Here is a 20,691-nt window from a genome sequence, read left to right on the forward strand (position 1 = left end):
AGATTGCAGCATTCCCCAGCTAGGAATATCGAATGTTGTAATGAATCGCAAGCAAACATAAATGTTATTTTGTATGGAAAACTACTGAGTAAGTTACATAAACTCCCATGTAAGGCACCAGTTTATACCTTGGCAGGCTATTTGTTAGTAACATAGGAATAATAAATACAACTCATCTTTTTCCACCTAGCCGTGGTGGATTTCAATAAGCGAATTATCCATGAATAGAGAGCATGCTTTTATAGAACCACTTAAGAATTTTTGGAATGCTTTTAATAGCGGAAGAAACGTCTTCTGGTCGGAAAACCTGAATCCATAAGATCAACTAACAGCAAATGTCAATCAAACTTTGGCAAGCCAAACATTTCTGACTTAAAATAATTCATTGATTGTAGGACCTAGGTGGCTTCTTTCATCAGTTCTTTTGCCAAACCGCCACCAGGGACCATAACTACTTGTATGCCAGTAGCCACAGCCACTTTGACCCCGTTCAGGGCATCTTCAAAGACGAGGCACATTGCTGGAGATATTGGCGGATCGAACTTCTTGGCGGAACCCAAAATATACTGCTCAAAAAAATAAAAGGAACGTTCAAATAACTCATCCTAGATCTGAATGAATGAAATATTCTCATGGAATACTTTGTTCTGTACAAAGCTGAATGTGCTGACAACATGTGAAATTGATTGTCAATCAGTGTTGCTTCCTAAGTGGACAGTAGGATTTCACAGAAGTTTGATTTACTTGGACTTATATTGTGTTGTTTAAGTGTTCCCTTTATTTTTTTGAGCAGTGTATATCGGGCTGCAGTTTGCCATTTTTTACCTCAGGTTCATGTCTCATCACAATGTGATGGAACAAACCGAAAAAGGGCTTCAGTTGCCCCGTTTTCATCTCAAACACCTCACATATGGAGCTGGTGCTGACAAAGATGGGGATCTTATGCCCGTGGCAGATGGCGGACCAACTTGTCCACACTGGGCATTAAGGTAGAGGTGGGGTGTTATTCTCGTTTCCTTTGGGTGGTTTCATGAAGGATTTCTTCAACAGTTAAGGGCAGGTTGAAAGAGTTTCTGGAGAATCTCCAGGGTGTTCATTTCTTTCATCCCTGTGATCAGAGATCTTTCCTTCCAAGTGTATGTCTTCCCATGGCAGCTGCAGAGTTCTTTCATTAGGGCGTTGACAATATCCTTGGAGTTCATGAGGGTGCCATCCAGGTCAAAGAGGACATGAGTGACAGGTTGTAGTGGCTTGCCTCTGTTGGAGGAAACAGCCATTGAAATCCCCATCCTTGACAACTCATTCACCTGCTAAACCACTGACGAAAACCACAGGAAACAAACTACGCCTGTGCAATCTGTTTCGTGTGTATACCGTGCAGTTCTTCTAAGAATTCATAGGAAAGAAGAACCAGTTGTTGTATCAAACACTCTGGTCGCAGAATTTTAGTTAAAATAAAGGATAGGCATTATTTAAATCAGTTTGCTTGGGAGGGCAGATGTAAAACAAGCTACAAGCCCACACTGTAGTTGAAACTACAGCCATGCTCCGTTCCCAAATTGGTCTGAATGGATCCAGTGCTATATCCCAGACTTCCTCAATGTAATGCAGTAGACTAGTATAGTAAAAGGTATTAGCTTACAGCTTTAGCCTCTTTGGAGTGTGATGTCACTTCCAGGCAGTATAAAAGCAAAGGATTTGGGGTAATTGGGTGTGGGGTTTCAAGGCCGTTCAATGGAAGACTGGCGCAGAGATAACATTCTTTTTTGTGCTTTATGGTGATGATGTTTTTGATGTTATGTGACAATTTTAGGTCTTGAGATATGATAGAACCTAGAAATTTGAAGGTCTCTACTGTTGATGTGTTGTCTAGTATTGTGAGAGGTGGGTTTCTCTCAAAGACTACCACCATTTCTACGGTTTTGAGTGTGTTCAGTTCTAGATTGTTCTGGTCACACCACAAGGATAGTTGTTCAACCTCCCGTCTGTATGCGGATCAATCATTGTCTCGATTGAGTCTGATCACTGTTGTATCATCTGAAAACTTCAGTAGTTTAACAGATGGATTGTTTGAGATGCAGTCATGAGTGTATAGAGAGAAGTGGTGAGAGTATACCACCTTGGGGGACCCCTGTGCTAATTGTACATGTGTCTGATGTGATTTTTCCTAGTTTCACCTGCTGCTTCCTGTCTGTTAGGAAGCTTGTAATCTACTTACAAGTGTGTTCAGGTACCGCTAGCTGATTTAGTTTGGTTAAGAGAATGTCTGGCATGATGGTGTTGAATGCTGAAATGAAGTCTACAGAGGACCCTAGTGCAGGTCATTGGAGATTCAAGATGTTGAAGGATGTAGTGTAGAGCCATATTAACAGCATTATCTGTCGATCTATTTGTTCGGTATGCAAATTGCAGGGATCCGTGATGGTTTTCAACTACAGATGTTAGAGGAACTGGTCTATAGTCATTCAGTTCCTTGATGGAGGGCTTCTTTGGCACTGGGGTGATAGTAGAGCATTTGAAGCAGGAAGGAACACATAGCACCACCAATGTTCCCTCTAATTTTTTTTGGGTGTGGGCGGAAAAGTATAGTGTCTGAGCGGCAGTCCCTTTGGGACTGAGTGGCATAGAAATATAATTAAATAAGTAAGTAAGTAAATAAATAAATAAATACCCTTCTTTTTTATTAAAAGAAATTAATAATAAAATAAAACCATCTCTCTCTCTCTCTTTCTCACTCCCCCTTCCTCTCTTCTCTTTCTTTCTCTCTCCCCCCTCTTGCTCTCTCTCTCTTTTTCTCCCTTTCTCCCTTTTTCTTTCTATCTGGCTCTGTCTCTTGCTCTCTCTCTTTTTCTTTCTTTCTCCCTCTCTTTCTTTCTACCTCGCTCTGTCTGTTGCTCTCTCTCTCTCTTGTTCTCTCTTTCACTCTCTTCCTTTCTTCTCTGGAGGCCGTGGAAGGTTTTTCTTATTTTAAGGAGTATCAGAAGCACTCGGGGAAAGGGCACCGAGCGAAGCGGCTGCGACTCGAGAGGGGCGGAGCGGGTGCTCCTGGACTGCTCGAAGAAACCCCTCACATAGCCTGGGAGCGCTTCGGGAACACCTGCCCCACCCCTCTCGCAGACCCTTCGCTAGCGGCCGAATGAGGAAGAGAAGCCGCAGCTGCCACCACTGCGGGAGGAGCCGCGCCCCAAGGCAGGAGGTGGAGGAGGAAAGTGGATCAGGCGGGCAGCGGCGGGAGGCCAGGGGCATGAGGGGGCCAGAGGTGCCTGGGGTGGGGGGCAGGGAGGCTCGGCACCGGCACATCCGCGGGCGGTGGGGGCAGGCAGCACCTCCCGTTGCGCAGCCTTAGAAAAGGCTGCACGGGAAGTTGTTTTGGGACACGCAGCTTAAAGGGTACAGTGAGCACCACCCTAGTGATTTGTTGAAGATTTGGGTGAAGATGGGGGCCAATTGGTCAGCACAGACTTTTAAGCAAGCAGGAGTTATCTTGTCTGGGCCTGGTGCTTTTCCAGGCTTCTGTCTGTGAAATAATAATAATAATAATAATAATAATAATAATAATAATTTATTAGATTTGTATGCCGCCCCTCTCCGAGGACTCGGAGTGGCTCACAACAATAAAACATCATATACAAATCCAATGTTTAAACAGTCTTTTAAAAACCCCTATTAAAAACAGTCATACAGCCCAAACACACCATATAAAATCAAAGGCAGCTAAGGATATATCAATTCCTCCATGCCTGGATCTTTCACTTCCTTTTCTGTGATCACTAGGGATTGTAAATCCAATGGGATGGGTTCAGTTGTAGAAGATTTGGCTATTGTTGTTGTGTCTGGGATGGAGGTTGTGCAGGTAGGTGGTTGTGGTTTATTTTCAAACCTGCAGTAGAAGTCATTCAGGTAATCTGCCAGTTGCTGATTTCCTTCAGCTTGTGAAGGTGGTTTGCTGTAACTGGTGATGTTTTTGAGAGTTTTCCACATACAGTGATACCTTGTCTTACAAACTTAAATGGTTCCAGGACGCGGTTCTTAAGGTGAAAAGTTTGTAAGATGAAACAATGTTTCCCATAGGAATCAATGGAAAAGCGATTAATGCGTGCAAGCCCAAAATTCACCCCTTTTGCCAGCCGAAGCACCCGTTTTTGCGCTGCTGGGATTCCCCTGAGGCTCCCCTCCATGGGAAACCCCACCTCCGGACCTCTGTGTTTTTGCGATGCTGCGATTTCACTGAGGCTCCCCTTGCTGGGAAACCCCACCTCCGAACTTCCATTGCCAGCGAAGTGCCTGTTTTTGCGCTGCTGGGATTCCCCTGCTGGGATTCTCCTGCAGCATCACAAAAACAGGGAAGTCCGGAGGTGGGGTTTCCCATGGAAGGGAGCCTCAGGGGAATCCCAGCAGCACAAAAACAGGTGCTTCACTGGCAACGGAAGTCCGGAGGCTGGGCAACCCAGCGGTGGCGGTGGATTTGTAAGGTGAAAATAGTTTGTAAGAAGAGGCAAAAAAATCTTAAACCCCAGGTTTGTATCTCGAAAAGTTTGTATGACAAGGCGTTTGTAAGATGAGGTATCACTGTATTTGCTTGTTCATTTGTTGAGAATTGATTCCTTAGCTTTTCAGAGTAGTTCCTTTTTGCTGCTCTGATCTCCCTTGTTAATATATTTCTGGCCTGATTGTACAACATTCTACCACCTTTTCTGTAGGCTTCCTCTTTGGAATGGCGTAACTGCTTGAGTTTGGCTGAGAACCAAGGTTTATTGTTACTGTATATTTGTAAGTTCCTGGTTGGTACACATAGGTCTTCATAAAAGCTGACATATGATGTTACGATATATTTATTTATTTATTTATTTTATTTATTTATTTATTTATTATTTAGATTTGTATGCCGCCCCTCTCCGCAGACTCGTAAGTTCATCTAAGTCTGGAGAGGTGTCTTTAAAAATATTCCAGTATGTGCAAAGCAAGCCTGTAGCTTTAACTTTGCTTCCTCACTCCAAGTCCTCACTGATTTAATTGTTGGTTTTGTGGCTTTAAATCTTTGTTTATAAACAGGTACAAGGTACAACAGCAAAAGTGCAATATATGGTTTACAAATAACAGAACCATTTTCCAACAGCGACCACAGCATGATAAACTTCCATCTCAACCTAAGCCACACTATGATCCACCAAAATAATACAACACCAAAATTCAATTTCAAAAAAGCGAACTACGAACTCATTGAAGCCCACCTCTCAACATTAAACTGGAAAACTCTATTCTCTGAATGCTACACTACTGATGATCTCTACAACACATTCCTACTCGAAATGAAAATTATCATCAGACTTCATGTACCTCTAACATGTACCATAAACAAACAAAAAAACCCTCCCCATCTCAATAAGAAAATTACAAACAAGAAAAAAATCTCTCTGGAGGAAGAACAAAAAAGGACAACTTTCCAACTTCAAAAGCTGATATAAAAGCATTTGCAATCAAATAAAAGCAGAATGCCTTAACTATTACAGCAAACAAGAGGAAAACCTCCTACGCAGCAAATCTAATAGAGTTTTCTACAACTTTGTCAACAATAAACTCAAAGACTCTAGACCCATCCCACCTCTCAAAGGACCCAACCACAAAGAATACCACGATGATTCATCCAAAGTCAACATCCTCAACAATTTCTTTGGCTCTGTCTTTGTTAACAGCAATTGCTCATCCCCCAATTTCATCAATCGCACCTCAAACTCCCTCAACGACCTAACCCAAGTAGACTTCACTGAAGACCGAATTGAAAAAGCATTACGTGATCTTAAACCTTCTCTATCAGTCGGACCAGATGGTCTATGTGCTTCCTAAAAAAGCTCTCTTCTGCCATAGCTGAACCACTAAGCATAATTTTTGAAAAATCCTTCAGAACCAGCACACTTCCTAAGCTATGGTCGAAAGCAATGGTCATCCCCATCTTCAAAAAAGGAGACCCCTCTCTTGTCGATAATTACAGACCAATTTCACTATGCTGCATCCCATGCAAAGTCATGGAATCAATTATAAACAAATCAATTACTCTCATATCACATCTCAGACATTAACACCCTTGAAAATGTCCAAAGATACTTCACCAGAAGAGCCCTTCACTCCTCCACTCGAAATAGAATACCCTACGAGACTAGACTGTCAATCCTGGGCCTAGAAAGCTTAGAACTAAGATGCCATAAACAAGATCTAAGTATTGCCCACAAGATCATATGCTGCAATGTCCTGCCTGTCGGCGACTACTTCAGCTTCAACCACAACACAAGAGCACACAACAGATTTAAATTTAATATTAACCGCTCCAAACTTGACTGTAAAAAATATGACTTCAGTAACCGAGTTGTCGAAGTGTGGAACTCATTACCGGACTCCATAGTGTCATCCCCAAACCCCCAACACTTTACCCTTAGATTATCTACGGTTGACCTATCCAGATTCCTAAGAGGTCAGTAAGGGGCGAGTACAAGTGCACTAGAGTGCCTTCCGTCCCCTGTCCTATTGCTCTCCTATATCTCCTATACCTTTCTTCTATTCCTATCTCTTCTTCTATTCTTTCATTGATATGTTCTATTACTATCTTTTCTTTTCTATTCTTTCTTAGATATATTTTACTATGCGTATCTCCTCTATAACCTTCATCATAGAAACAGAAACATAGAAGACTGACAGCAGAAAAAGACCTCGTGATCCATCTAGTCTGCCCTTATACTATTTTCAATATTTCATCTTAGGATGGATATATGTTTATCCCAGGCATAAGGATTTTATCTTAGGATGTATGTATGTTAATCCCATACATGTTTAAATTCAGTTACTGTGGATTTACCAACCATGTCTGCTGGAAGTTTGTTACCAGCATCTACTACTCTTTCAATAAAATAATATTTTCTCATGTTGCTTCTGATCTTTACCTCAACTAACCTCAGATTGTGCCCCCTTGTTCTTGTATTCACTTTCCTATTAAAAACATCCCTCCTGAACGTTATTTAACCCTTTAACATATTTAAATGTTTCGATCATGTCCCCCTTTTCCCTTCTGTCCTCCAGACCAGTTATTTTCAACCTTTTTTGAGCCGCGGCACATTTTTTACATTTACAAAATCCTGGGGCACATCACCAACCAAAATGACACAAAATGACACTCTAAGACACTCTCCTCTCTTTTTCCACCCCGTCTCCTCCCCACCCTTGTGTGTGTGTGTGTGTGTATACACACTCTTGAACCATTTCCAAAACCAGGTGAGGGCTGGGGTTTTTTTTTCTCTTATTCTTTGGGTGCTTTTTATCATATGCTTTAAATCAAGAGTCACTTCTCTCTCTCTTTTGTTTCTCTCTCTTTCCTCTCATTCTCTGTCTCAATCATTTTCTCATTTCTCTTTTTTCCTCCCCTTTTTGCACATTTCTTTCTCTCTCTCTCCCTTCCTCTCCTTTTCTCCCTCTTTCTTTCTTTCTCTTTCTTTCTCTCTCTCTCTTGCTTGCTTTCTCTCTCACTCTTGCTTTCTCTCTCTTCCTCTCTTTTCTTTCTCTTGCTTTCTCTCTCTCTCACTGTCTCTCTCTTTCTCTCTCTCTCACTGTCTCTCTCTTTCTCTCTCTCTCTTGCTTTCTTTCTCTCTCTCACTCACTCTCTCTCTCAGCAAAAAGTTGTGAGACCAGAACCTGAGCTTCCTTCTTCGCGGCACACCTGACCATGTCTCGCGGCACACTGGTTGAAAAACACTGCTCCAGACTATACAAATTGAGTTCATTAAGTCTTTCCTGATACGTTTTATACTTAAGATCTTCCACCATTTTTGCAGCCCGTCTTTGAACCCGTTCAATTATTAGCCATTTACTCATATAGCTCATATACGATAAGAAAACCCAAATAAGTTAGACCGCAGGTGTAGGCCTACTTAAGACTGGCAATCGGAAGTAAGAACGGCCAGCATTCAAACCTTCCTGAATTTGATTGAATTTAACTGCCTACTGAAATTAATTGAAGGCTTTTGTCGCGGCGACTCAAATTCCCAGGATGCAATGGGCGGGGGGATGGGCGGAGCTACGCTGCCGCTTTTGTGATTGGCCGTCATTGTCGATTTGAACGGGGCGCGGGGCCGAGTCTGCTCTTGGGCAGCTGCCGGTCGTGGCTGCTTTAGAGAGTGAGAGGTCGGTTGCGAGGAAAGACTTTCTGGCGGCGGGTAGGCTGAGTTTATCGGGGACGGTGGGCTGGCGGGTGGGTGCTCGTTCTCCGCACTGGGCGCTAGGGAGGGGTAGCTATTCCCGGAACAGCGACCGTGTCCGGTATTTATCGCTCATATTTTCTCCAATAGTAGCCTTGGACCACAACTCTCATACAGTATTTCCCATCTGGCGTAATGCTAACGTTGAATTATGTCCACTCTTCTGAAGGAAACTGCAGACCAGTAATTGCAAAATTTGAATTTAGAGTGTGTAAGAAGCTCATGTAATTTGCAATTTAGAGGGGAAAAGTCCAGAGTGACAGTGAAAGAAAATGCAATATTAATAGATTCCATACAAAGCGAGATGATCCTGAATCACTTTGTGAATTCTGAATATGGCTTAATAGCAGTATATTGAATAAAGCGGGACAAAACTGTACATCCAAAAGTGTGAGATAAGCATAAGCAGATACATTTGCAGCTTTTTACAAAAGTATGGCACAACAATGGAATACAACAATTTTATTATTATTATTATTATTATTATTATTATTATTATTATTATTATTATTATTATTATTAAAGATTTGTATGCCGCCCCTCTCTTCAGACTCTATAGTTTTATTATAACTATAGTTTTATTATATCTTCATAATCTAAAGTTTTTCCAAGTGTTCAAATTGTATAATATTTGCACTTTAAACTCATTCCAGGTTGTCCCCTAGAGGCTCAGGTGGGGAAGCTAGTGGGAATAATAAGGGAGAATCAGTAGAAAATCTATGGGAAAAGGAACCAGATATGGGAACGTGTCTGTCAGATTTTTATGCTTTTGACTTGCATAGGTTCATATGACTTAATTTACTACCATTCTACTTGTTAGAAAAAGATTCTCTTTTTTTTTTTACTCCTTCCTCAGTAAGCCAAACAGGTTGGGCTGAAAAAAGGTTGACTAGCCTAAGTCATCTAATGAATTTCATGGTAAAAAGCTCAACCAAACTTCTAATACAGTTATGGATATTAGAGTTGAAGCTTGCTGCTATGGCCTGATAGGAAAAGATATAACACAGAAAAAATATGGCTATTGAAAATTGTGGTAAGGTACAGATGGGAGGTATAGAAAAGAACTGAGAAGCCCAATATGGCTTAGCAGTGTCTATGGGCTAAATGAATATACATATTTTCTTTTTTTTCAGGCATGCAAAATGAAGTTCCTCAAGAATATAGATTTTGTGGCACAGACTAATACTCCAAAAGAAACTCTGACTTTGCTATCACAGCTGAAGGTAAGAAATCTGCATTGAGTGTTGCTATCCAATGATTTTTTAAAAAAAGATTAAATGCATTCAAGGATGGCAGATCTGAAATGCCTGTTAATAATAATTAAATTTTATTGTATTGTATTTAATTCTGCTTAGAGTAGAGTTAAAACATTTTGAATCTTAACTGTTAATGTATGTACAGAGTAATCCTTGTTTACTAAGGATGTGCACACAAACGTTTACTGAGAATAGTTATGAGTAATTATTCAATCACACACAGATACACTAATGTGAGTTAAAGTTTACTTCAAGACATAGCACAGTCTGATAAAGTCCAAGTCATGTAATAGTTAGAATAACAATCCAAAGAATATCAAATTACAAAGTGTTCTTACCAGTTGTCTTTGTCATAAAGAGTAAACAATGATATCAAGTTTAAACCCAGTTTAGCTACAACACATAACAACAATACATAGAATGCAGAGTAAACTAACAGAGTTAATAACAGAGAGTAACAGAGAGAACAACAGAGAGAATAAGATCTCTAGCTCCCTGTTAATGGCGGTCTGCAACACCATCAGCCAATCAGACATAGCTCAGTTAAAGCTATATACATTAACACATATTGTTGGTTTATATACTGTATTGCCAACCTAGTTTATGTTCTAACATTAAGCATTCGCTGTGCACCCAGAAATCTTATGTCCTGCCTTTTGGAATGGATTATTCCTTCAATTACATCTGTAGATTGCTTAAAATTTTAGAAGGCCTTAAAACATTGCAAATGACCTTTAGGAAATATTTATTTGTCATTTATACTGTATAGGTTTCTTTTATGTTATGTTTTATATTGATTGTATATGTAGTTGTTATTATTAGCATTGTACAGTATTGCTTTCCTTGTAGTAAAAATTATTCCTATCTGTGAGCATCAGTTAATAGTTTTTCTTGCAGGCTTCTTACAAACTGCTTGCTCAACACTGCTGGAAATAGACATCTGAGTAAATTTTGTAATGCAGGAATAGAAAATTGGACTGTAGGATGCTAATCTTTCCTTCAAATGAGGTGTATGATTGTTGGCAATTCTCAATCAACATAAGCATTGTATGGGAATGATGTCATTGGGGTATAATTGGAGGTCTCTAGGTTTCCCATACCTGCCTTATATTAAGGTTTGCCAAATAATCAGAGGACATCTGGAGGTTACAAAAGTAGGAAAGATGCTCTGGATGGTTGGGTTTTTTGTTTTTTAAGAAGGCTGCCTTATTAGATATAAGCTTTTCTAATTACAGGAATACCTCATAAGTGGACCTAAAAATGCAGACTGTCCAAAAGAAGCTTCCATACAAATGTCTGCATGTGATCGGGGTCCTTCGGGCTTGCATCTACAGGTTTGGAGAAGGCTTGGACTGCCCTGGTCATTTAAAAAGCCTCCAGGCCCTAGCTGTCACGGCTTATCATGGCTACATATCTGCAAGACTTCAGTATGTTCCTCTCTATTTGGAAAGGCTACTCTACCACTTGCTGCGGGGAGCGGCTGCCAGTGGCCCATCTGATACTTGCCTAACGTTTGCTGACCTCCTCTATGCTGATCTGTTGAAGCATCAGCCTCCCCAAGTGCCTGTTGATGACTATACCTCTATTGCCAAAAGTACATTTAGTGTGCTGTGGAAGACCACAGATGCCATGGCCAAAATGGAAAAAATGCTTGCTGAATCTAAACTTGTACTCTCCACCCAGCTACAAGCGGCACGGTTTTTAATACTTTTGGAGCGTAACTCCCCTACCCTTTTGCTCAATGAACCTCCATTCTGCGCCTCCGTAGTAGCCAGGCATGCTTTGGCTGCCGCTGTCTCTTTTGACACCGGGTGCAGCCTCTGAAGAAGGAAGAAGCCTGTTTTCTCAGTGAGCAGCTTTCCCATCACTTGGTGGCAGCCATTTTGGAAAAGAATGGTGTAAATGAACCTTTGCCCTTCCAGGACTGCCTCTGTATCTTTGAACTTATGGTAGTAAGGGTACGTTACCTCTGCAAAACTGGCTGTTTCAGAGAGAGCAAAGAAGTTATTAAGCAATCTAAAGTTTTCTTGAGAAAATCCAACGAGTCCTGCTGCTTAAGATTCGTTTTAAACATTCTCTTTGCTGGTGTTGAACTGAATAAAACACTGTTAGTTGGGAAAAGTCCTGTAGGCCCTTTTTTGAACCAAGCTGCAGAAGCTCTAAACTATTCTGTGGGTGCTCAAGAACCCTTCCTTAAAGTGATGGCTGAAAGTGGTCACTTGCTTATAACTACTTTATATGAGCATGCAAAAAAAGATAAACAGGCATCTTTAGATTTGGATGCTATCCTGTGGGTTTCTAAATTCATGGAAAGTTATTTCACGCTGCTCTGCAAGCTGCTAGATATGGTGAGTAAAGCTATTTGTTTCATTCTTTTGGTTGAAATTCATGCTGCAACTCTGCAAATTTATGTGATTTAGATAAAAAGCCAATTTTTCAAAATGGCTTTATTTTGGAATGGATGGATCTGGAATGCTACTAGGTTACAGGTGTAATGGTGATGAAGAGCAAAGGTGTTAACATTTTATTAATTTCTATGAGGTCTAGAAAATTAGCTTTTAAAAACAACCTATTGTCTTCGGAGAGGGGTGGCATACAAATCTAATAAACTATAAAACTAAACTATAACTATTGCAGTTGTGTATACATCTGAGATTCACTCATAACTTCATTCCTCATATATAAGTTTCCCCCCCAAAAAGACATAATGCAAATGTTATATTGTGCAAAAACAGGGAAGAATGGGAGATAAATCAGTGACCAATACTTTTTCTGAATTAAAAGCTCAGAAAATTCAATAACCAGGTTTTTAAAAATTTTCTATACTGTATTTCTGGATGGGGGGATCTGTTAGTTACAATATGAATTGTCTTTTTCATTTCCTTTTACTTACACAGGTTTCAAGAGAGAAGGTGAAAAAGCAACAAGGTCTGGTGAAGCTACTATACCATTACTTCCAATTATTTACAACTGTGGTGTATGATTCTTTTCAGATGCCTCCGGTAAGAGAAATTCAGGAGTTGCCTTGGTCTAGTGAAATCTTAGAATAGTAAATTTCCAGCCCTGGCTGGATTTTTCACCCTTATGGAAAATACCTTTGCACAGAAAAAAAAAGAGGCATGACACTATAAAGCCAACAAATGGGCTAATATAGTGCAAAACACAGATATGTGTTTCTTTTTGTGCTAATTCAGAGCAGAGACAGTGCCTGCCTTGCCTTTTTTATTTTCTATCTTGTCTGATGGGCAGCAAGGTTTTCTGTTGTGATCACAGCAGGTTCTGGTAAAACAGGATCTTTGATTGCAAATAGAATTTACGTGTATTCTAATTAATGTGTGGAACTATTATTCAGATTTTTCTGCAATTTACTTTTAGATTTGAAAGAATAAGCAATTTAGAGATAGGTTTGCTGCCAGGAACCTATTGTCTGCCCATTTACTTAACAGTACAGTGATCCCCCCGATTATCGCGAGGGTTCCGTTCCAAGAACCCCTCGCGATAATCGATTTTTTCGCGATGTAGTGGTGCGGAAGTAAAAACACCATCTGCGCATGCGCGCCCCTTTTTCCATGGCCACGCATGCGCAGATGGTGTTTTTACTTCCGCACCTGGGAAGACCCAGCAGCTGAGGAGCTGCCCGCTTGTCCGCCGCTTTTCAGCTTGTCCGCCGCTTGTCCGCTTGTCCCGCCCCGCCGCTTTTCCGCCCGCCGCTTGTCTGCCGCTTTTCCGCTTGTCCGGCCGCTTGTCCGCTTGTCCGGCCGCCACTTGTCCGCCACTCTGGGAGTTGAAGACCCAGGGAAGGTTCCTTCGGCCGCCCACCAGCTGATCTGCTCGGCAGCACAGTAGCAGCGAGGAGCCGAAGATGGGGTTTCCCCGTTGCCCACGCAAAGGGGAAACCCCATATTCAGCTCCTCGCTGCTACTGCACTGCCGAGCAGATCAGCTGGTGGGCGGCCGAAGGAACCTTCCCTGGGTGCCGCCCGCCGCTCGAGAGCAAGAGGGGGGAGAGATAGAGAAAGAGAGAGAAGGAAAGAAAGAGATGAGAGAGGGAGGAAGAGAGTGTGAGAGAGGAAGAAGCAAGATAGAGAAAGAGAGAGAGAAAGAAAGATGAGAAAGGAAGGGGAGTGACGTCATCGGGTGGAAAAATCGCGATATAGCGTTTCGCAAAGCTCGAGATCGCGAAACTCGGGGGATCACTGTACAGTGGTACCTCGAGATACGAGTTTAATTCGTTCCGGACCTGGGCTCTTAAGTCGAGCAGCTCTTATCTCGAACGACTTTTCCCCATAGGAATTAATGTAAATAATTTTAATTGGTTCCAGCCCTCAAAAAACTCACAAAGTTAGTCTAAATTATGCAGAAAGACATGTTTTTAATGAAGAAATGTACATGCACATATAAATGAATAATGAAGTTTCTTTCACTTAACTTGTAAACTTTCTTAAACTTTTAAATTTACATATGTTCAACTTCTCTGCCACCCAATCCTGTAGGACAGAGGTCCCCAACCCTTTTTGCACCAGGGACCGGCTTTAAGCGATCAAGAGAGGAATGGGTGAATGAATGGACGGAGGGTGGGAAGGAAGGAAGGAAAGAGGGAAGGGACAGGAACAGAGGAAGGAAGCAAGGAAACTTATGAAAGGGGAGAGTAAGAGAGGAATGAGTGAAGGGAGGGAGGGAAGAAGGTGGGAAGGAGAAAGAAAAGAAGAAATAGAGGAAGGGAAGGTAAAAGAGAGAAAGAAAAAGAGCAAGAAAGAAAGAAAGAAAGAAAGGGGGAAGGGACAGGAACAGAGGAAGGAAGCAAGGAAACTTATGAAAGGGGAGAGTAAGAGAGGAATGAGTGAAGGGAGGGGAGGGAGGGAAGGAGGTGGGAAGGAGAAAGAAAAGAAGAAATAGAGGAAGGGAAGGTAAAAGAGAGAAAGAAAAAGAGCAAGAAAGAAAGCTGCAAGCACCCCCCCCGAGCCCCCCAGGCCGGCTGCAACCTTTTAAAATACGCGCGCCGCTTCGCAGCTGTCTCCTGAAGCCGAACGCGGAAGTTAGCGTTTGGCTTCAGGAGACAGCTCCTTGGCGCTTGTATCTCGAATTTGGGGCTTGTAAGTAGAACAAAAATATCTCTCCCCTCCCCAGCTCTTATCTCGAGTTGCTCTTAAGTAGAGCAGCTCTTATGTCGGGGTTCCACTGTATATGTTTTTGGTAACATCTAACGTTCCTATTTTGATGTGGCAAATGTAGTTCTGTGATTCCAGTTAAAAATTAATGACAATAGTACAGTGATCCCCCGCTCGTTGCGAGGGTTCCGTTCCAGGACTCCCCGCAACGAGCGGGTTTTCGCGAAGTAGCGCTGCGGAAGTAAAAACACCATCTGCGCATGTGCAGATGGTGTTTTTAACTTCCGCAGCGCTAGCGAGGAGCCGAAGATTGGGGGCGGCGCGGCTGTTTTAAAACGATCGGAGCCGGCATATCGAGAGAAGGAGAAGAGGACCGCCCCCCCCCCAACTCGAAGAATGACATTTCCAAGGCCGGGCGTGGGGGCGTGGGGGATCGGGGCTAGATTTCCCTTTCTCCCGCGGACTTTTCTTTTGCTCCGAGCCTTGCGGACAAGCAGCGACCCGGCTTTTTCAAAGCGCAAAAGGTTGGAGGAGGACGCGGCTCGCGGAGAGGTGGAGAGAACCGGCGGGGTTCCTCAAGAAGACAACAGGTTCTCGAGCGATCTGCCCCCCCCCAACACACACCCGCACCCATCGCTCTAGCGGAATCCAAGCGCGCCTCTCCAAAGCTTCCTTTTTTCTTGGCTCCGGCGTTTCTCACTTCGCCTCTCCGAAGCGAAGGAAACAGGTGAACTTCTCCTCCGTCCGCCCCATTGAAGCCCCAGCCGGCTGGAAAGAAAAAAAAATCCTTTTTTTGGAACGGGGAAGAAGCCGGGTGGGTGGGCGGCTGGGAGAGAGAGGCAGGGCGACTAGCACGAGGGGATTAACCTCGCCTGGGAAAAGACACTTATACCGGCTTTGCAAGGATCTTTGTAATCGATGGCTTCCGCCTGATCCTCCGGGCTAAGGTCGTAAACGTAGTCGAAATCCAAGCCGGAGCCACGGGAGCGGCAGAGTTTGTTCCAGAGGGCCACCCCGGCCAGCCACAGAGCCATCCTCCAGCAAAACATGGTCCTGCTCCTCGGCGGAGAGATGGAAGCGAGAGAGAGAGAGGGAGAGGGAGGGAGGCGAGGCGCCGGGTGCCAGGAGCGGTGGAGCGCGTACGTGTGGCGGACGGGGGAGGTGGAAGGCTGGAGAGAAGGGGCGCCGTGGGGAGGAAAAAAGGGCCGCGAGGATCTCCTCCGTCCGCGCCGACCGGCTCTGCTCTTCTCCAAGGGGATTGCACCCGGAGCCTGGGGCTTCCCCCCATGCAAAGGAATCGGGAGGCTACCGTGCGCGTGGGTGTGCAGTGCTTCTCTCTGCGTGCGTGTGTGTGATTGAGTGCTGCGCTTGTGTGTTTGTGTGTGTAGGCGCGCGTGGAGGGCGAAGGGGTCCGACCCCCCGCGAGGAGGGGAAGTTGCAAAGCGGGAGAAGGCGCTGACTCACCCGCCTGCCCTCTCGCAGCGCCCGGCTCCCCTCCTCGCCTCCTCCTCTGTCAAAGGCCGGGCAAACTTTTCTGCCTCCCCGCCACCGCGGCGGCGGTAGTACCGCCGGGCTACCGGGAACTCTTCTGCCCGGAGGTGGCGACGGTTGGAAGGATCCCTCCTCCTTCTCCCGGTCGACCTCCCTGCCGAGCTTTCCGCTTGTTCCCGCGCTGGAGTCGGACTGCACATCAGCAAACGGGGAGAAAATAGAGATGTCCTGGCCGGGTGGGGGTGGGGGGGAGAGGAGGAGGAGGACGGCCGGGAGCACGGCAGCCCTGCAGTGATGGCAACGCGTCAGCAAAGGAGAGAGACTGAGACAGAGGAAGGAAAAGTGCAACGGCTTCCCCGTCTTTTCTTTCCAATAATTTATCTGGAGTTTCCTTTCCTCCTCCTCCTCCTTCTCCCTTTAATGAGCAAAACCGTCCAGCAGAATCTCGTCCGTCAGCATCCTGCTTGCTTTAATATATGAAACTAAAGCAGGTTGCGCAGCGGCGGCGAGCGGTTGTTGTTAGTTAATTTTTTTTATTATTTTTTGCAAGCAGACTCGGGCCCGGCTTTTCCAAGCGGATGCGAAAGGTTAACGGGTTTTTTTGTTTGTTTGCTTGAGAAACAAAGTTTCCGCCGCAGCTTCTTCTCTTTCCCTTCCCTGGCTTGGAAGTGCGCGCGCTGCGCGTTGGCTTGCAGCGATCCAGGCTCCAAAAACGTAGGCAGGCTTTTGATGGCTGGATTTGGTTTTTTCTAAGCCAGCCGAACGAACCGGCGAGTTTAAAATTCGGATTTAGCTGATCAAGCTAAAAAATAAAACGCGGCTCCGATCATTTTAAAACAGGCGCGCCGTTCTCCGCTGACTCCTGGCGAACTTCCAGGGCGAAGGGCGGGCGAGCGGGGGCTGGGGGGGGCTTCGCCCTCCCGCCAGCAAGAGGGGGAAGACCCAGGGAAGCCGCCCAGCAGCTGATCTGCCCGGCTGCCATCTACGTATGCGTGCCCATTAAAAAAAAAAAAAAAGGGCACACATGCGCAGATGGTGTTTTGACTTCCGGGTTGAAAAATCGCGAATTACCCTGTTCGCAATGGTCGGGGACGCAATAACCGGGGGATCACTGTATACCTATTGTTACTGCTGCTGGCCTCTCCCTTTTAAAATGATTTTTTAAAAACCGAAATGCCTGATTCAGCTCTTTTTAAATGCTATTTGTTACATTATCTAGGTTCTGAAAACAACAGATTCTACATTTAATTTCATCATCCTCTTTGGCAAAAATCTATCGCTCATAATTATTAGAGCATCCATGTTTATATCTGACTAAATATAACACCACAACATCCTGCTGCAGTTTGCTTATGCTTATGGTTGGTTTGGAATGAGAACAAATCAGTTTTAAATAAGGCTAACCCAATCAGTGTTCCCTCTAATTTTTTTGGGGGGTAGGCCGAAAAGTATAGTGTCTGAGCGGCAGTCCCTTCGGGACTGGGCGGCACAGAAATAATAAATAAACAAACAAACAAATAAATAAAAAACCCACCCTGTTTTGCCTCAGAGAATTTCAAAATAAAATACTGTACTGTGTGTCTATAACAGTGAGCTCATAATAGGGCAACTCTATCAATATCAAAATGCCACTTAATTAGTTGATCTAGTTTCAAACTAGATTTTGATTTTCTTTCTCTCTTCCTTACTCCCATTCTTTTTCTTTCTTTTTTCCTTCCTCTCTTTTTTCTATCTGTTTCTCTCTCTTCCTCTCTTCCTCTCTCTCTCCTTCCCTCTCACTCTTTCCCTCTCGGCTTCTGGGCAGGTTTGGAAAACTCTGAATTGATGATGATTTTTAAGTGAGCGATTGCTCACTGCTCAGCTTAGAGGGAACTATGAACCCAATCACAGAATAAAAACAGAATGGCATTGTTCTAAGAGTGAAAAGAGGAAAGTCTGAATATATTACATACATATTCAGTGCCCTGAATCATAATACACATGCAAGAAGTTGGAGTGTTTTAATGTGTTTTCTTCCCTTTTCCTTCCGCTTCTCCCTTTTTAGTTTTCTAATGATAATAGTAAAATTCAGGTTAAAAATTACATTTGACTCAATGCTAACTGCCCTTGGATACTTAGTACTGATTGCAAAGAAAATTGAGATGGCAATCCACAATTAGTCCTAAATGTTTTGCAAAATGTCACTTTAATTTTGGAAGTTTTACTCTTGTTTCTCGTCCTAAAATGTATGTATTACCTCACAGGGATTGGATTTTTGTGGGCTGCCACAGTTCTTAGCATCTCTTCAAAGGATTGTTACCCAAATGCTAGAAAAGCTGGAAAGACTCCCTGAGACAGAGCAGGCGGAATATCTGGATCTCTTAGGTTGGTATTTGGAGTAGGTTGCTTGTATTTCCAGTTGTCAGCACATAGGCGGCAGATAGGGCACTGTATTGCTTTTTTAGTAGACACAAAGAATAACAAAAGTGTTCTAAATTAAATTTTCTTCAATTATATTGTTGGAAGAAATATCCATCTTGTTCAGTTCAAAGTGGGGAGAATAACACTGGCAACATGGGGGCTGATTGGAAAGATAGTTTATTGATGGACAGTGCTAGTACTATGTATAAGACAGTTGGGTTTGCAATATATAAACAAGCTAACAATGAATGTATTGAAGTACTATAGTTTTAAGAGAGCATGATTTTCTCTGCTCTGTTATCTCTGTTTTTTCTGCTGATTCACTGATGTAGTAAGCTGTGTGTTAGTTTGATGTAACTAGGATGATGTAAGCTGCAATGTATGTCTGATATATAAGACAAAGACAGGCTTGTAATATTATTATTGTATTGAGAGATTGACTAAATTGAATGTGTATAACCGGATTGTTTAACTTGACTGTGGTATTTCTAAAGTAAATACTAATTGAATTTTAATGTATCTGTTTTTGTATGACTGAATAATTACTCATATCTCCTGGATATCTGCTGGAATCCCACGTTTTTCCTCTGAGCATGTCCTTGATAACTCAAGGGCATGCACACTCCTTAACAGACAGGACCACGTGGATTTGAGGTCCTGGGCAGCTGAACCCATGGAGTGGGGAGTGAGGGTTATTTATATCCTCCCTTGAGCCTTGCCCTTGAGCTTCCTGTTCAAGTGAATTTTGCTCCATTTTATGACCTTTCTTGCCTCAGCTGCTAAGTGGACCACTGCAATGGCTAAACTAGTAATCCAGTTGTTAAGTAAATCTGGCTTCCCCATTGACTGCTGGTAAGAAGTTCACAAAAGGTGATCACATGATTTTGAGACATAGCAATGGTCATAAATAGGAACCAGTGTCAAGCACATAAATTTGGATGATGTGATCACGAGGATGCTGGAACAGTCATAAGTGAAAAATGGTCATAAGTCACTTTTTTCAGTGCTGTTGTAACTTTGGATGGTCACAAACAAAACTGTTGTTAGTTGAGGACTACCTACACCAGGTAACTTGATTTATTCATTTAGAAACTGCTTGAGATCTGTCGCTTAGCATGATATATGAACCTTTTTAGAAAAAAAACAAATGTTGCTCATCTTGTCTTAGTTAAATCAATATATTGCTTTCATACAAATCTTATTTTAAACCCACAGAACAGGAAACAACTTATTGTTTGTTTAATGAGGCTTATTACAACATGCAGTTTTCTTGAGGGAATACTAGCCAAAGCAGATTTATTAGTCATTACGGATGGTTTCAAATGTTTTTGTTCTTCTTACAGCATATTGTGTATTCAGGCTGGGCTATAGATTCTATTCTCATAAGATGTATGTAGAATCTAACTCCACCATGCGGCAATTCTGCGAATGGCTAGTCAGAAAGGCCAAATGTACAGACTTGACTGCAGAAAAGGTAATTAAGTTTCCTCATAGTATGAATGAAAGCTATAGCTTGAAATGGGAATGGTGCGTGTGATCCGACATAAAAAACATATAGTCCCTCCCTGGTACAGAGCTGAAAGGGATCAGATCTGGTGGCCTAGAAGTTAATTCTCTGCCTTACAAGGCAGAAGCTGCTGGATCAAATCCCAATAAGGGTGTGGCTAGCTGGTGAGGCCAGAACAAGGCTGAAATGGTGCCATCCTAGTCTCCCTTAATATATATATATATATATATAGAAAATTTTTAATTTTATCTTAAATATGTAATTCCAGGTGTCTAACAAGCAAATATTTTTCACCATTCTTACTGATGTTGTTAAGTGAATAATGACCAATTGCTAAGCTAATGACCAATTGCTAAGCTTATCAAGCTTTCTCAGCTGATTTCCCTTGTTGGAAGCTGGTTGAGCAGGTTACAAATTGCAATCACATGACCGCAACTGCAACCATTATAAATGAGTTACATGCCAAACAACAGAATTGTGATTATGTGATTATGGTGGGTGGTGCAGCAGTTGTAATTTTGAAGACTATTCACAAGTCACTTTTTCTGTGGCTATTGTAACATCGGACCATTGTTAAATGAATGGTTGTAAGTTGAGGACTACCGGTACTGAGAGAAAATGCTTCTAGGAGGCCTCTGATTACTTGCCAATCATACATCAATTTGGTTAACCATATGCCTCTTCAGTACA

The 20,691-nt window shown here is 42.8% G+C and overlaps 1 protein-coding gene and 1 pseudogene across 1 annotated transcript in view; one reads left to right on the forward strand and one right to left on the reverse strand.

Moving 5' to 3' along the window:
* Positions 1-338: 338 nt before the first annotated feature.
* Positions 339-1,277, reverse strand: LOC139158729 (pseudouridine-5'-phosphatase-like; annotated as a pseudogene).
* Positions 1,278-8,119: 6,842 nt separating this feature from the next.
* Positions 8,120-20,691, forward strand: part of ESPL1 (extra spindle pole bodies like 1, separase) — a 62,981-nt gene continuing 50,409 nt past the window's right edge. Inside the window, 8 exon segments of the mRNA XM_070740886.1 lie at positions 8,120-8,198; positions 9,374-9,463; positions 10,732-10,806; positions 10,808-11,300; positions 11,303-11,844; positions 12,394-12,498; positions 18,338-18,458; positions 19,838-19,968. Coding sequence (XP_070596987.1) covers positions 9,383-9,463; positions 10,732-10,806; positions 10,808-11,300; positions 11,303-11,844; positions 12,394-12,498; positions 18,338-18,458; positions 19,838-19,968 — 1,548 coding nt within the window. The 5' untranslated portion in view covers positions 8,120-8,198; positions 9,374-9,382.

This window comes from Erythrolamprus reginae, chromosome 2 (genome assembly GCF_031021105.1).
Source record: "Erythrolamprus reginae isolate rEryReg1 chromosome 2, rEryReg1.hap1, whole genome shotgun sequence".
In the NCBI taxonomy this organism is placed as follows: Eukaryota; Metazoa; Chordata; class Lepidosauria; order Squamata; family Dipsadidae; genus Erythrolamprus; species Erythrolamprus reginae.